The sequence below is a fragment of the Pimephales promelas genome, chromosome 14, assembly GCF_988280905.1.
Source record: "Pimephales promelas chromosome 14, fPimPro1.hap1.1, whole genome shotgun sequence".
Taxonomy (NCBI): Eukaryota; Metazoa; Chordata; class Actinopteri; order Cypriniformes; family Leuciscidae; genus Pimephales; species Pimephales promelas.
This window is the reverse complement of record NC_142782.1, coordinates 869,106-886,667: the sequence shown is the minus strand read 5'-3', so window position 1 is coordinate 886,667 and position 17,562 is coordinate 869,106. Positions and strand designations below refer to the sequence as shown.

Here is a 17,562-nt window from a genome sequence, read left to right as displayed (position 1 = left end):
CGTGGCTTAATAGCTTCACAATGATCCTGAGAGACTGATTGGCCGTCTGAGTAAAATGAGCCCGCCCCCTTGTCTCTATGACACTGTGATCCAGAGCTATGTTCAATACAAAATCCCTATGCAATTTACCATAGTAGGAAAAACACATGCATTTGATGGGACGTCCTTCACCATAGTAAGTCAATGGGGAAACTTTGGGCAGCTCCTGCCCCCCAGGGGTGCAACTTTTACCCCATTGTGTGGTATGTTCTTAAAGAGCCTGCCAGCCTCTTTAAATGTGGAAAATCTCACATTTGTCCGAAATCCTTGTTTGGAGCTACGAGTCGTCAAAGTTTGTCTCAATGTTAAGTCTATGGGATTTTTTGGAAATTTGTTCGCCCCTGGGTCGAACACCGTACCCCCGATCTCTGATAAAAGTGATAGGACTCTTCTCTTCAATAAGCCGCACGATTTGATGCCTCATTCATGGGTCTGTGACAAAAACTGTGGACGTAGGAGTGCTCCAAACTTTTTCCTGGAATAGTAAAATGCTATACTAGAACATTTTCAATGGGAAAAATTTGGGGAGCTCCTGCCCCCAAGGGGTGCAACTTTTACCCCATTGTGAGGTATTTTCTTAAAGAACCTGTCACCCTCTTCAAATGTGGTAAATCACAGGTTTCTGCGAAATCCGATCTCAGAGCTATGACTCGTCAAAGTTTGTCGTAATGTTAAGTCTATGGGATTTTTTTTGGCCGTTTTTCGGCCCTGAGGCGACCATCGTACCCCCGATCGCTTAGAAAAGTCATAGCACACCTCTCCTAAATGAGCCGGTCGATTTGACACCTCACCCATGGGTCTGTGACAAAATCTGCGGGAGGAGTAGCGAACCAAAAAGTGGCCAGAATAATAATAAGAAGAAGAAGAATAACTAGAAAAATTGCATTTCCTGCGGAATATGCGTGTGAATGCTTCAAAAGCTTAACTTAAATGCACAAACAAATGCAAAACAGTGCAAAAAAGAAAAAAGGCTTAATTCAAATGCATTTAATAAGCTGAAATGCAAAGAAAGAAAGAAAGAAAGAAAGAAAGAAAGAAAGAAAGAAAGAAAGATGGATTAGGTAGAAGGAAAAAAAGACATAGATAGATAGAGAAAGAAAGATAGATTATTAGAAATAAAGAAAAAGAAAGAAAGAAAGAAAGAAGGATTAGGTAGAAAGAAAAAAAGAACGATAGATAGATAGATAGATAGATAGATAGATAGATAGATAGATAGATAGATAGATAGATAGATAGATAGATAGATAGATAGATAGATAGATAGATAGAAAGAAAAAGAAAGAAAGAAAGAAAGAAAGAAAGAAAGAAAGAAAGAAAGAAAGAAAGAAAGATGGATTAGGTAGAAAGAAAGAAAGAAAGAAAGATGAATTAGGTAGAAAGAAAGAAAGAAAGAAAGAAAGAAAGAAAGAAAGAAAGAAAGAAAGAAAGAAAGAAGAAAGAAAGAAAGAGAGAGAGAAATAAAGATTAGGTAGAAAGAAAGAAAGAAAGATTATTAGAAATAAAGAAAAAAGAAAGAAAGAAAGAAAAATAGATGATAGATAGATGAAAGAAAGAAAGAAAGAAAGAAAGCAATGATTAGTAAGAAAGAAATATGAATTTCAAAGAAAGAAAGAATTAGTTAGAAAGAAAGATGGATTTGAAAGGATGAAAAAAGAAAGAAAGGATTAGTTAGAAATAAAGAAAGGATTTTGTTAGAAAGAAAGAAGGAAAGATTTATTGGTTAGAAAGAAAGACAGATAGTATAGTTAGAAAGAAAGAAAGATTATTTAGAAAGAAAGAAAGATAGATCAGTTAGAAAGATAGATAGTATAGCTAGAAAGAAAAGATTATTTAGAAAGAAAGATAGTATAGTTAGAAAGAAAGATAGATTATCTAGAAAGAAAGATAGAAAGATTAGTTAGAAATATAGATGGATTAGATAGATAGATAGATAGATAGATAGATAGATACACAGATAGATACATACATAGTCTATACATAGATAGATAGATCATTTGGACACAGAAAGTCAAATAGTTAAGACAGGCAGATGGATAGAAGAGGATAAAAGGAAGAGTAGAAAGGAGAAGAGATTATGAAAGGAGGGTAGAATAGGAGGACAGGAGGAGTAGAGGATTGGAGGAGGAGAAGAGGAGGGAAGAGAGAGGGAGAACAGAAGTAGAGGCATAAATGCAACAAAAACTTGTAGTATCCTTCAGAAAAGAGCTGAGTGACTGTCCACCAATCAGAACACAGGACCAGTTATGTGTGTCTCCCTTTGATCTTTGCTAATCAGCATCACCTGTGCAATCAGCTTTCCTATTTAGACAGAGGCCAAAATTGCTGATACTTGGCCTCGAACAAACCTCAATAGAGACAAAACTATAGGTTGTATTGGCGAAATGACTTGACCGTGAGCGAGACAAGGCCTTTGTGAACGATGTGATGTATTTTTTTTGTGGATAGAGTTAAAAAAAGGGACCACTTTGGCAAGTTAAAAAACTGGTTTGTATTGCTCTGATCACAAAAGTTTGACCTGAATTTATAATTGCTGCCAATGGAGGAATGTCTGTCACTCTTGTCCTTTGGAAGGACACAGTGCAAAAACTATAAGTCCCAGGGATTTACTAAACACATGAGAGGAACCACAACAAAAATACCTACGTTTCAAGTATAATTTTATGCCCAAAGAGTGAAAATTGTGGCCAGGCCAGCGATTTAAAAAATATTTTTTAGCATTAGGTTTCAAGCTGGCTCACTCTAGCACGTGCTCTAGCTCTGAACAGTCTCTCTCATTCACTCCCATTATAATTTCAGAAACGGGTTGAAAAACATCATGAGACTAAAGTAGAGATTGTGAAAAAAGTATAATAGATATCAAAAAGTTGAATACAACATTAATAGCTGACAAATTTCTCAACATTTTAAAGTTTAAATGACAGAAATAGCTGAAAGTATGCAAAAGCTGTAGGCTTTGAAAGCAGAAGGAGCATAAAACAGAATTTGAAGAATTCTCCATTGACTTCCATGTTAAAAAATATGCACAAAAAGTTTAATAATTTAAAAATTATAAAGGTTATAAAAAAGAAAAGTAATAGCACACATGTCCTTGAAAAGCTGCACATTTTGATACTTGAATGGTTTTTGTAGCACAAAGTAGAGAGGAGAAGAAAGCGACCGAAAAACGTACGGAAGAATACGGAATAATAATAATAAGAAGAAAGATTTGGATTTCAAGAGTGTGAATGCTTGAAGCATTCACACTAACTAGAATGTACATTTCCAGAGGAAAATGTGAAGTGGTGCTTGCAGTGGCAAAACTCACCACCCGGTTGCTAGGGTGTTCTGGGTGGTTGCTAGTTGGTTGTCAGGGTATTCTAGGTAGTTGCTATGCGGTTGCTATGCAGTTGCTAGGGTATTATGAGTGGTTGCCAAGGTGTTCTGGGTGGTTGCTAAGGTGTTGCTAGGTGGTTGCTAGGGTGTTCTGGGTGGTTGCTAGGGTGTTGCTAGGCGGTTGCTAGGGTGTTCTGGGTGGTTGCTAAGGTGTTGCTAGGTGGTTGCTAGGGTGTTCTGGGTGGTTGCTAGGGTGTTGCTAGGCGGTTGCTAGGGTGTTCTGGGTGGTTGCTAGGGTGTTGCTAGGCGGTTGCTAGGGTGTTATGGGTGGTTGCTAGGTGGTTGCTAGGGTGTTGCTAAGGTGTTCTGGAAGGTTGCTAGGCGGTTGCTAGGGTGTTGCTCGGTGGTTGCTAAGGTGTTGCTAGGTGGTTGCTAGGGTGTTGCTAGGGTGTTCTGGGTGGTTGCTAGGGTGTTGCTAGGTGGTTGCTAGGGTGTTCTGTGTGGTTGCTAGGGTGTTGCTAGGTGGTTGCTAGGGTGTTGCTAAGGTGTTCTGGATGGTTGCTAGGCAGATGCTAGGGTGTTATGGGTGGTTGCTAAGGTGTTGCTAGGTGGTTGCTATGGTGTTTGGGGTGGTTGCTAGGGTGTTGCTAGGTGGCTGCTAGGGTGTTGCTAAGGTGTTCTGGATAGTTTCTAGGTGGTTGCTAGGGTGTTGCTATGCGGTTGCTAGGGTGTTCTGGGTGGTTGCTATGGTGTTGTTAGGTTGTTGCTAGGGTATTCTGGGTAGTTGCTATGGTATTACTAGGTAGTTGGAAGTGTTCACATATGGTTATTATAGAGTTTTTATATTGTTCATGGCATGATTTAGCACTTAGCTAATCAATATTAGCATGTAGCTATTCACAGCTAGCATGTTTAGCATTTTGAAAGTTCTATGTGCTAGCATGAGTCAAAAGACCCAACCCCCATCGCGATACAATATTCTGATGCTGAGATATAGCTGTTACAAAATGGTTGCTAGGGTACTCTGTTTGGTTGCTAGGGAGTGGCTTGGCAGCTTCCAATCATGAAGCTCCAAAGTCAATGTGAATATATAAACCAACCCCCATCTCTATACGATGTTCTGATGCAGAGATGTAGGCCTTGCAAAATGGTTGCTAGGGTACTCATTTTGGTTGCTAGGGAGTGGCTTGGCAGCTGCCAATCATGAATCTCCAAAGACTGCTTGTCAGTATAATTGATATAATACAACTCCCATGCCTCTCTGACATTCAGAATGGAAGATATCCCTCTTTAAAATTTTGGTTGCTAAGGTCCTCGATAATGGTTGCTAGGGTGTGGCCAGAAATTGTTGAGGTGATTCATGATTGGCTGTTTGCTACCCCGAGTCAAACGAGACCACCCTTGTGTTTCTATGACACTTCTATCCGGAGATATCCCTTTGATCTCTTTCAATGGAAGTCTATGGGAGTTGTTGCTAAGGTGCTCTATATGGTTGCTAGGGCGTGGCTTGATAGCATCACAATGATCCTGAGAGACTGATTGGTCGTCTGAGTAAAATGAGCCCGCCCCCTTGTCTCTATGACACTGTGATCCAGAGCTATGTTCAATACAAAATCCCTATGCAATTTACCATAGTAGGAAAAACACATGCATTTGATGGGACGACCTTCACCATAGTAAGTCAATGGGGAAACTTTGGGGGCCACCTGCCCCCCAGGGGTGCAACTTTTACCCCATTGTGAGGTATGTTCTTACAGAGCCTGTCAGCCTCTTCAAATGTGGTAAATCCCAGGTTTCTGCGAAATCCTTGCTCTGAGCTACGAGTGGTCAAAGTTCATCGCAATGTTAAGTCAATGGGATTTTTCGGCCGCTTTTTCGCCCCTGGGGCGAACATCGTACCCCCGATCCCTTATAAAAGTCATAGCACACCTCTCCTAAATGAGCCGGTCGAATTGACGCCTCACCCATGGGTCTGTGACAAAAGCTGCGGGAGGAGTAGCGAACCAAAAAACGGCGGAACAATAAGAATAAGAACTAGAATGTACATTTCCAGAGGAAAATGTGAAGTGGTGCTTGCAGTGGCAAAACTCACCACCCGGTTGCTAGGGTGTTCTGGGTGGTTGCTAGTTGGTTGTCAGGGTATTCTAGGTAGTTGCTATGCGGTTGCTATGCAGTTGCTAGGGTATTATGAGTGGTTGCCAAGGTGTTCTGGGTGGTTGCTAAGGTGTTGCTAGGTGGTTGCTAGGGTGTTCTGGGTGGTTGCTAGGGTGTTGCTAGGCGGTTGCTAGGGTGTTCTGGGTGGTTGCTAAGGTGTTGCTAGGTGGTTGCTAGGGTGTTCTGGGTGGTTGCTAGGGTGTTGCTAGGCGGTTGCTAGGGTGTTCTGGGTGGTTGCTAGGGTGTTGCTAGGCGGTTGCTAGGGTGTTATGGGTGGTTGCTAGGTGGTTGCTAGGGTGTTGCTAAGGTGTTCTGGAAGGTTGCTAGGCGGTTGCTAGGGTGTTGCTCGGTGGTTGCTAAGGTGTTGCTAGGTGGTTGCTAGGGTGTTGCTAGGGTGTTCTGGGTGGTTGCTAGGGTGTTGCTAGGTGGTTGCTAGGGTGTTCTGTGTGGTTGCTAGGGTGTTGCTAGGTGGTTGCTAGGGTGTTGCTAAGGTGTTCTGGATGGTTGCTAGGCAGATGCTAGGGTGTTATGGGTGGTTGCTAAGGTGTTGCTAGGTGGTTGCTATGGTGTTTGGGGTGGTTGCTAGGGTGTTGCTAGGTGGCTGCTAGGGTGTTGCTAAGGTGTTCTGGATAGTTTCTAGGTGGTTGCTAGGGTGTTGCTATGCGGTTGCTAGGGTGTTCTGGGTGGTTGCTATGGTGTTGTTAGGTTGTTGCTAGGGTATTCTGGGTAGTTGCTATGGTATTACTAGGTAGTTGGAAGTGTTCACATATGGTTATTATAGAGTTTTTATATTGTTCATGGCATGATTTAGCACTTAGCTAATCAATATTAGCATGTAGCTATTCACAGCTAGCATGTTTAGCATTTTGAAAGTTCTATGTGCTAGCATGAGTCAAAAGACCCAACCCCCATCGCGATACAATATTCTGATGCTGAGATATAGCTGTTACAAAATGGTTGCTAGGGTACTCTGTTTGGTTGCTAGGGAGTGGCTTGGCAGCTTCCAATCATGAAGCTCCAAAGTCAATGTGAATATATAAACCAACCCCCATCTCTATACGATGTTCTGATGCAGAGATGTAGGCCTTGCAAAATGGTTGCTAGGGTACTCATTTTGGTTGCTAGGGAGTGGCTTGGCAGCTGCCAATCATGAATCTCCAAAGACTGCTTGTCAGTATAATTGATATAATACAACTCCCATGCCTCTCTGACATTCAGAATGGAAGATATCCCTCTTTAAAATTTTGGTTGCTAAGGTCCTCGATAATGGTTGCTAGGGTGTGGCCAGAAATTGTTGAGGTGATTCATGATTGGCTGTTTGCTACCCCGAGTCAAACGAGACCACCCTTGTGTTTCTATGACACTTCTATCCGGAGATATCCCTTTGATCTCTTTCAATGGAAGTCTATGGGAGTTGTTGCTAAGGTGCTCTATATGGTTGCTAGGGCGTGGCTTGATAGCATCACAATGATCCTGAGAGACTGATTGGTCGTCTGAGTAAAATGAGCCCGCCCCCTTGTCTCTATGACACTGTGATCCAGAGCTATGTTCAATACAAAATCCCTATGCAATTTACCATAGTAGGAAAAACACATGCATTTGATGGGACGACCTTCACCATAGTAAGTCAATGGGGAAACTTTGGGGGCCACCTGCCCCCCAGGGGTGCAACTTTTACCCCATTGTGAGGTATGTTCTTACAGAGCCTGTCAGCCTCTTCAAATGTGGTAAATCCCAGGTTTCTGCGAAATCCTTGCTCTGAGCTACGAGTGGTCAAAGTTCATCGCAATGTTAAGTCAATGGGATTTTTCGGCCGCTTTTTCGCCCCTGGGGCGAACATCGTACCCCCGATCCCTTATAAAAGTCATAGCACACCTCTCCTAAATGAGCCGGTCGAATTGACGCCTCACCCATGGGTCTGTGACAAAAGCTGCGGGAGGAGTAGCGAACCAAAAAACGGCGGAACAATAAGAATAAGAATAAGAATAACTAGAATGTACATTTCCAGAGGAAAATGTGAAGTGGTGCTTGCAGTGGCAAAACTCACCACCCGGTTGCTAGGGTGTTCTGGGTGGTTGCTAGTTGGTTGTCAGGGTATTCTAGGTAGTTGCTATGCGGTTGCTATGCAGTTGCTAGGGTATTATGAGTGGTTGCCAAGGTGTTCTGGGTGGTTGCTAAGGTGTTGCTAGGTGGTTGCTAGGGTGTTCTGGGTGGTTGCTAGGGTGTTGCTAGGCGGTTGCTAGGGTGTTCTGGGTGGTTGCTAAGGTGTTGCTAGGTGGTTGCTAGGGTGTTCTGGGTGGTTGCTAGGGTGTTGCTAGGCGGTTGCTAGGGTGTTCTGGGTGGTTGCTAGGGTGTTGCTAGGCGGTTGCTAGGGTGTTATGGGTGGTTGCTAGGTGGTTGCTAGGGTGTTGCTAAGGTGTTCTGGAAGGTTGCTAGGCGGTTGCTAGGGTGTTGCTCGGTGGTTGCTAAGGTGTTGCTAGGTGGTTGCTAGGGTGTTGCTAGGGTGTTCTGGGTGGTTGCTAGGGTGTTGCTAGGTGGTTGCTAGGGTGTTCTGTGTGGTTGCTAGGGTGTTGCTAGGTGGTTGCTAGGGTGTTGCTAAGGTGTTCTGGATGGTTGCTAGGCAGATGCTAGGGTGTTATGGGTGGTTGCTAAGGTGTTGCTAGGTGGTTGCTATGGTGTTTGGGGTGGTTGCTAGGGTGTTGCTAGGTGGCTGCTAGGGTGTTGCTAAGGTGTTCTGGATAGTTTCTAGGTGGTTGCTAGGGTGTTGCTATGCGGTTGCTAGGGTGTTCTGGGTGGTTGCTATGGTGTTGTTAGGTTGTTGCTAGGGTATTCTGGGTAGTTGCTATGGTATTACTAGGTAGTTGGAAGTGTTCACATATGGTTATTATAGAGTTTTTATATTGTTCATGGCATGATTTAGCACTTAGCTAATCAATATTAGCATGTAGCTATTCACAGCTAGCATGTTTAGCATTTTGAAAGTTCTATGTGCTAGCATGAGTCAAAAGACCCAACCCCCATCGCGATACAATATTCTGATGCTGAGATATAGCTGTTACAAAATGGTTGCTAGGGTACTCTGTTTGGTTGCTAGGGAGTGGCTTGGCAGCTTCCAATCATGAAGCTCCAAAGTCAATGTGAATATATAAACCAACCCCCATCTCTATACGATGTTCTGATGCAGAGATGTAGGCCTTGCAAAATGGTTGCTAGGGTACTCATTTTGGTTGCTAGGGAGTGGCTTGGCAGCTGCCAATCATGAATCTCCAAAGACTGCTTGTCAGTATAATTGATATAATACAACTCCCATGCCTCTCTGACATTCAGAATGGAAGATATCCCTCTTTAAAATTTTGGTTGCTAAGGTCCTCGATAATGGTTGCTAGGGTGTGGCCAGAAATTGTTGAGGTGATTCATGATTGGCTGTTTGCTACCCCGAGTCAAACGAGACCACCCTTGTGTTTCTATGACACTTCTATCCGGAGATATCCCTTTGATCTCTTTCAATGGAAGTCTATGGGAGTTGTTGCTAAGGTGCTCTATATGGTTGCTAGGGCGTGGCTTGATAGCATCACAATGATCCTGAGAGACTGATTGGTCGTCTGAGTAAAATGAGCCCGCCCCCTTGTCTCTATGACACTGTGATCCAGAGCTATGTTCAATACAAAATCCCTATGCAATTTACCATAGTAGGAAAAACACATGCATTTGATGGGACGACCTTCACCATAGTAAGTCAATGGGGAAACTTTGGGGGCCACCTGCCCCCCAGGGGTGCAACTTTTACCCCATTGTGAGGTATGTTCTTACAGAGCCTGTCAGCCTCTTCAAATGTGGTAAATCCCAGGTTTCTGCGAAATCCTTGCTCTGAGCTACGAGTGGTCAAAGTTCATCGCAATGTTAAGTCAATGGGATTTTTCGGCCGCTTTTTCGCCCCTGGGGCGAACATCGTACCCCCGATCCCTTATAAAAGTCATAGCACACCTCTCCTAAATGAGCCGGTCGAATTGACGCCTCACCCATGGGTCTGTGACAAAAGCTGCGGGAGGAGTAGCGAACCAAAAAACGGCGGAACAATAAGAATAAGAATAAGAATAACTAGAATGTACATTTCCAGAGGAAAATGTGAAGTGGTGCTTGCAGTGGCAAAACTCACCACCCGGTTGCTAGGGTGTTATGGGTGGTTGCTAGGGCGGTTGCTAGGTGGTTGCTAGGGTGTTCTGTGTGGTTGCTAGGGTGTTGCTAGGTGGTTGCTAGGGTGTTCTGGGTGGTTGCTATGGTGTTGCTAAGCGGTTGCTAGGGTGTTCTGAGTGGTTGCTAGGGTGTTTCTAGGTGGTTGCTAGGGTGTTCTGGGTGGTTGCTAGGGTTTCCTGGGTTGTTGCTAGGGTGTTGCTAGGTGGTTGCTAGGATGTTCTAGGTGGTTGCTAGGGTGTTGCTAGGCGGTTGCTAGGGTGTTCTGGGTGGTTTCTAGGGTGTTGCTAGGTGGTTGCTAGGGTGTTGCTAAGGTGTTCTGGATGGTTGCTAGGCGGTTGCTAGGGTGTTGCTAGGCGGTTGCTAGGGTGTTCTGGTTGGTTGCTATGGTGTTGCTAGGTGGTTGCTAGGGTGTTCTGGGTGGTTGCTATGTTGTTACTAGGTGGTTGGTATTGTTCACATATGGTTACTATAGAGTTTTTATAATGTTCATGGCATGATTTAGCACTTAGCTAATCAATATTAGCATGTAGCTATTCACAGCTAGCATGTTTAACATTTTGAAAGTTCTATGTGCTAGCATGAGTCAAAAGACCCAACCCCCATCGCGATACAATGTTCTGATGCTGAGATATAGCTGTTACAAAATGGTTGCTAGGGTACTCTGTTTGGTTGCTAGGGAGTGGCTTGGCAGCTGCCAATCATGAAGCTCCAAAGTCAATGTGAATGGATAAACCAACCCCCATCTCTATACGATGTTTTGATGCAGAGATATAGGTCTTGCAAAACGGTTGCTAGGGTACTCTGTTTGGTTGCTAGGGAGTGGCTTGGCAGCTTCCAATCATGAAGCTCCAAAGTCAATGTGAATGTATAAACCAACCCCCATCTCTATACGATGTTCTGATGCAGAGATGTAGGCCTTGCAAAATGGTTGCTAGGGTACTCTTTTTGGTTGCTAGGGAGTGGCTTGGCAGCTGCCAATCATGAATCTCCAAAGGCTGCTTGTCAGTATAATTGATATAATACAACTCCCAAGCCTGTATGACATTCAGAATGGAAGATATCCCTCTTTAAAATTTGGTTGCTAAGGTGCTCGATAATGGTTGCTAGGGTGTGGCCAGAAATTGTTGAGGTGATTCATGATTGGCTGTTTGCTACCCCGAGTCAAACAAGACCACCCTTGTGTTTCTATGACACTTCTATCCGGAGATATCCCTTTGATCTCTTTCAATGGAAGTCTATGGGAGTTGTTGCTAAGGTGCTCTATATGGTTGCTAGGGCGTGGCTTGATAGCATCACAATGATCCTGAGAGACTGATTGGTCGTCTGAGTAAAATGAGCCTGCCCCCTTGTCTCTATGACACTGTGATCCAGAGCTATGTTCAATACAAAATCCCTATGCAATTTACCATAGTAGGAAAAACACATGCATTTGATGGGACGTCCTTCACCATAGTAAGTCAATGGGGAAAAATTTTGGGCAGCTCCTGCCCCCCAGGGGTGCAACTTTTACCCCATTGTGAGGTATATTCTTACAGAGCCTGCAAGCCTCTTCAAATGTGGAAAATCACACATTTTTCCGAAATCGTTGTTCGGAGCTATGAGTCGTCAAAGTTTGTCTCAATGTTAAGTCTATGGGATTTTTTGGAAATTTGTTCGCCCCTGGGGCGAGCACCGTACCCCTGATCTCTTATAAAATCCATTTGACACTTCTCCTCAATAGGCCGCACGATTTGATGCCTCATTCATGGGTCTGTGACAAAAAATGTGGACGTAGGAGTGCTCCAAACTTTTTCCTGGAATAGTAAAATGCTATACTAGAAAATTTCAATGGGAAAAATATTTGGGGAGCTCCTGCCCCCCAGGGGTGCAACCTTTACCCCATTGTGAGGTATTTTCTTAAAGAGCCTGTCAGCCTCTTCAAATGTGGTAAATTGCAAGTTTCTGCGAAATCCTCGCTCAGAGCTATGACTCGTCAAATTTTTTCGCCATGTTAAGTCTATGGGTTTTTTTTTGGCTGTTTTTCGCCCCTGGGGCGAACATCGTACCCCCGATCTCTTAGAAAAGTCATAGCACACCTCTCCTAAATGAGCCGGTCGATTTGACACCTCACCCATGGGTCTGTGACAAAATCTGCGGGAGGAGTAGCGAACCAAAAAGTGGCCAGAATAATAATAAGAAGAACTAGAATGTACATTTCCAGAGGAAAATGTGAAGTGGTGCTTGCAGTGGCAAAAAGCTCGCTCGGTTGCTAGGGTGTTATGGGTGGTTGCTAGGGTGTTCTGTGTGGTTGCTAGGGTGTTGCTAGGTGGTTGCTAGGGTGTTCTGTGTGGTTGCTAGGGTGTTGCTAGGTGGTTGCTAGGGTGTTCTGGGTGGTTGCTATGGTGTTGCTAGGTGGTTGCTAGGGTGTTCTGAGTGGTTGCTAGGGTGTTGCTAGGTGGTTGCTAAGGTGATCTAGGTGGTTGCTAGGGTGTTATAGATGGTTGCCAGGGTGTTGCTAGGTGGTTGCTAGGGTGTTCTGGGTGGTTGCTAGGGTGTTGCTATGTGGTTGCTAGGGTGTTCTATATGGTTGCCAGGGTGTTGCTAGGCGGTTGCTAGGGTGTTCTGGGTGGTTGCTAGGGTGTTATAGATGGTTGCTAGGGTATTGGTAGGTTGTTGCTAGGGTGTTCTGGGTGGTTGCTAGGGTGTTGCTAGGTGTTCTGGTTGGTTGCTAGGGTGTTGCTAGGCGGTTGCTAGGGTGTTCTGTGTGGTTGCTAGGGTGTTGCTAGGTGGTTGCTAGGGTATTCTTGGTGGTTGCTAGGGTGTTGCTAGGTGGTTGCTATGGTATTCTGGGTGGTTGCTATGGTGTTACTAGGTGGTTGGTAGTGTTCACATATGGTTACTATAGAGTTTTTATAACATTCATGGCATGATTTAACACTTAGCTAATCAATATTAGCATGTAGCTATTCACTGCTAGCATGTGTAGCATGTGGCAAGTCATGTTTGCTAACATGAGTAAAAAGAGCCAAACCCCATCTCTATACGATGTTTTGATGCAGAGATATAGGTCTTGAAAAACGGTTGCTAGGGTACTCTGTTTGGTTGCTATGGAGTGGATTGGCAGCTGCCAATCATGAAGCTCCAAAGTCAATGTGAATGTATAAACCAACCCCCATCTCTATACGATGTTTTGATGCAGAGATATAGGTCTTGCAAAATGGTTGCTGGGTACTCTGTTTGGTTGCTAGGGAGTGGCTTGGCAGCTGCCAATCATGAATCTCCAAAGGCTGCTTGTCAGTATGAATGATATAATACAACTCCCATGCCTCTATGACATTCAGAATGGAAGATATCCCTCTTTGGATTTTGGTTGCTAAGGTGCTCTACAATGGTTGCTAGGGCGTTGCCAGTAAGTATTGAGGTGATTCAGGATTGGCTGTTTGCTGGCCCAAGTCAAACGAGCCCACCCTCATGTTTCTATGACACTTCTATCCGGAGATATCCCTTTGATCTCTTTCAATGGAAGTCTATGGTACTTGTTGCTAAGGTGCTCTATATGGTTGCTAGGGCGTGGCTTAATAGCTTCACAATGATCCTGAGAGACTGATTGGTCATCTGAGTAAAATGAGCCCGCCCCCTTGTCTCTATGACACTGTGATCCAGAGCTATATTCAATACAAAATCCCTATGCAATTTACCATAGTAGGAAAAACACATGCATTTGATGGGACGTCCTTCACCATAGTAAGTCAATGGGGAAACTTTGGGCAGCTCCTGCCCCCCAGGGGTGCAACTTTTACCCCATTGTGTGGTATGTTCTTAAAGAGCCTGCCAGCCTCTTTAAATGTGGCAAATCTCACATTTGTCCGAAATCCTTGTTTGGAGCTACGAGTCGTCAAAGTTTGTCTCAATGTTAAGTCTATGGGATTTTTTGGAAATTTGTTCGCCCCTGGGTCGAACACCGTACCCCCGATCTCTGATAAAAGTGATAGGACTCTTCTCTTCAATAGGCCGCACGATTTGATGCCTCATTCATGGGTCTGTGACAAAAACTGTGGACGTAGGAGTGCTCCAAACTTTTTCCTGGAATAGTAAAATGCTATACTAGAAAATTTTCAATGGGAAAAATTTGGGGAGCTCCTGCCCCCAAGGGGTGCAACTTTTACCCCATTGTGAGGTATTTTCTTACAGAGCCTGTCACCCTCTTCAAATGTGGTAAATCACAGGTTTCTGCGAAATCCGATCTCAGAGCTATGACTCGTCAAAGTTTGTCGTAATGTTAAGTCTATGGGATTTTTTTTGGCCGTTTTTCGCCCCTGAGGCGACCATCGTACCCCCGATCGCTTAGAAAAGTCATAGCACACCTCTCCTAAATAAGCCGGTCGATTTGACACCTCACCCATGGGTCTGTGACAAAATCTGCGGGAGGAGTAGCGAACCAAAAAGTGGCCAGAATAATAATAAGAAGAAGAAGAATAATAAATAACATGGGGGTCAATGGGGAAAATTTGGGCAGCTCCTGCCCCCCAGGGGTGCAACTTTTACCCCATTGTGAGGTATGTTCTTACAGAGCCTGTCAGCCTCTTCAAATGTGGTGAATCGCAGGCTTCTGTGAAATTCTCGCTCGGAGCTACGAGTCGTCAAAGTTTGTCGCAATGTTAAGTCTATGGGATTTTTGGGAAATTTGTTCGCCCTTCGGGCGAACATCGTACCCCCGATCGCTTAGAAAAGTCATAGCACACCATTCCCGAATATTCCGCACGTTTTGAGACCTCATTCATGGGTGTGTGACAAAAACTGCGGGAGGAGTAGCGTGCCAAACTTTTGGGCCGACTCAAAAAACACAATAGTAATAGTGTTGCCTTGCTTTCAGCAAGCACCACTAATAATAAATAACATGGGAGTCAATGGGGGAAAATTTGGGCAGCTCCTGCCCCCCAGGGGTGCAACTTTTACCCCATTGTGAGGTATGTTCTTACAGAGCCTATCAGCCTCTTCAAATGTGGTAAATCGCAGGCTTCTGTGAAATTCTCGCTCGGAGCTATGAGTCGTCAAAGTTTGTCGCAATGTTAAGTCTATGGGATTTTTGGAAAATTTGTTCGCCCTTCGGGCGAACATCGTACCCCCGATCGCTTAGAAAAGTCATAGCACACCATTCCCGAATATTCCGCACGTTTTGAGACCTCATTCATGGGTGTGTGACAAAAACTGCGGGAGGAGTAGCGTGCCAAACTTTTGGGCCGGCTCAAAAAACACAATAGTAATAGTGTTGCCTTGCTTTCAGCAAGCACCACTAATAAGTATGGACAATAACAATAGTGTTGCTTTGCAAGCACCACTAATAAGTATGGACAATAACAATAGTGTTGCTTTGCAAGCACCACTAATAAGAATAATAAGTATGGACAATAACAATAGTGTTGCTTTGCAAGCACCACTAATAAATAACATGGGGGTCAATGGGGAAAATTTGGGCAGCTCCTGCCCCCCAGGGGTGCAACTTTTACCCCATTGTGAGGTATGTTCTTACAAAGCCTGTCAGCCTCTTCAAATGTGGTAAATCGCAGGCTTCTGTGAAATCCTCGCTCGGAGCTACGAGTCGTCAAAGTTTGTCGCAATGTTAAGTCTATGGGATTTTTGGGAAATTTGTTCGCCCTTCGGGCGAACATCGTACCCCCGATCGCTTAGAAAAGTCATAGCACACCATTCCCGAATATTCCGCACGTTTTGAGACCTCATTCATGGGTGTGTGACAAAAACTGCGGGAGGAGTAGCGCGTCAAACTTTTGGGCCGGCTCAAAAAACACAATAGTAATAGTGTTGCCTTGCTTTCAGCAAGCACCACTAATAAGTTTAAATAGGATTTCAGTAAGTTGGCTTTCTCAAGCCAACTTAATTACACAGGGTAGAGTACATCATAGGAAATAAAAGATCAATGAATATAAAAGGTTCAACACTGGTTGAATCGTCCTGAAAGTGCTGCTGGGATTGAGGCTGTTTGGCCAGTTTTGCTGAGCAGCTGCTTCACATTATGAGCCGGTAATAAGCAAAGGCTCGGACAGTACAGCGTTAGAAATGTCACTGAACGTGAAGATGTGGTCAGGGAGCTGATGTATGCGCCCGTCTTTAACGAGGGTTAGAATATAATATCATGCATTAAACATGATCTGTTTAGTTCTGAAACCTGAAGCATTTTCGTGTGTTTACATTGGGCGGGTTGAGCGATGGCGAATCGTTCATCTGGAAGTAAACAGCCATCGATCAGAGCTCTGCTTCGAGATGATTCAGATGATTAAACGGCTTCTTGTTTGCATAGTTTGAGGGATTGGATCGGCATCACAGCCGGGCTGAAAACACCACAATCACATGACAAGGAAGAGGAAGGACATTGAAGACCACGTGCCGCCGTATTCTCTCCGACTGCTTTCAAAATGCCAGATTACGCCATACAAGTATTGGGTTACAACTCACTGGAATATCCAACGACACACGACCTTCGCGGACTTCGAAGGATGTAGTCTCTGAATTGTGGCGCAGTATTATCTCTATTATCTCTTGTTATGTGTCCATTAAGTTTAACACCGAAACAGCATGCCACTTATTTAATGTGAGCGCAAAAACATTTAAAGTTGACATGAAAGTGAAGTTGTGACAGTCTTTCGTGTTGTATAATCGAGTGAAATGCTTCAGGATTGAGAACAGATGTGGGCGGGGCTTGATTGTGTCTGTGAGGAATTGATTGGATGGTGGTTTGCTGTTGGCTGATGTCATGTGAGTGACAGGTTATAGCCCCGCCCTCATCATCAGAGAATGCTGATTCTGACTCAAAATTATTAAAACAATATTGGTGCGCACCGATACATCATTTAGAATAAACACTGTGATATTACTTTAATAAAGTGTTGACAACATAATGACCGAAAGATCATGTTGGGTGTTGGAGAATAGCGTCAGGAGTTTCTCTCACCGTCTGCTTCCTGTCTCAGGTTTCTGACGTACTGCCCTGCGAAGCGGATCAGCGCTGACGAGGCGCTCAAACACGAGTACCTGCGCGAGACGCCGCTCCCGATCGAACCCTCCATGTTCCCCACCTGGCCGGCCAAGAGCGAGCAGCAGCGCGTGAAGAGAGGGACCAGCCCGCGCGCGCCCGAGGGAGGACAGTTCAGCCAGATGGTGCTCGTCCTCCTTAAAGTTCCCCTCTATCACTCTATCCCCTAAAGGTGCAGTGTGTACGTTTTAGCGCATCTAGTGGCGAGGTTGTGAATTGCACCCAACAGAAGTTATGGTGGCCGACAGAGTTAAACAATGAGGTTTCTTTACGAAGATAAATGAAGAAATTATATTCACCTAATTATTCAGTAAAACAATGTTATTGTGAATATTATATTCACTTGTTCATCATTTTTTAGTGTTTTATTCGCTGACTTTAGCAGCTTCTGATCATGAAGAACAACAGTGATGAAATGCGTGTCCATTCAGGGCCACCATAGAAACGTAGGTGTAAGCGGACCCGCGGTGTGTGTGTGTCGAGAAACGCTCATTGTAAGCTAATAAACACAACGCTTCATTATGTAAGGTGTTTATACGCCACTGAACACAGTTATATACATGATGCTGCATTTCTGTCAAGAGATCCTCCTAAATATTACACACTGCACCTTTAAAACATCTTTGATCACCAAAATGACATTTGAATGTTTTTTCCTCAAAAAAAAATGTGTTCATGCCTTAAAATATCTTAAATGTAATTCGACACCCTTGCATCATTTAGTATGCGAAATGAGCCCCGCCTCCACTCACTCGCTCAGAGATCCACTGGTTGTGTTTGGTTCACTGCAGTTTTGAGGAGGAAATACTCACTTTTCCATCTTTGAAACACAAATG

The 17,562-nt window shown here is 44.2% G+C and overlaps 1 protein-coding gene across 11 annotated transcripts in view; it reads left to right on the top strand.

The window, feature by feature from the left end:
- Positions 1–17,562, top strand: part of cdk11b (cyclin dependent kinase 11B) — a 49,428-nt gene that overhangs the window by 30,298 nt on the left and 1,568 nt on the right. For all 11 annotated transcript variants that reach the window (XM_089119225.1, XM_089119224.1, XM_089119223.1 and 8 more), the window contains one exon: positions 16,665–16,851. In XM_089119225.1, coding sequence (XP_088975351.1) covers positions 16,665–16,851 — 187 coding nt within the window. The remainder of the gene's footprint in view (positions 1–16,664; positions 16,852–17,562) is intronic.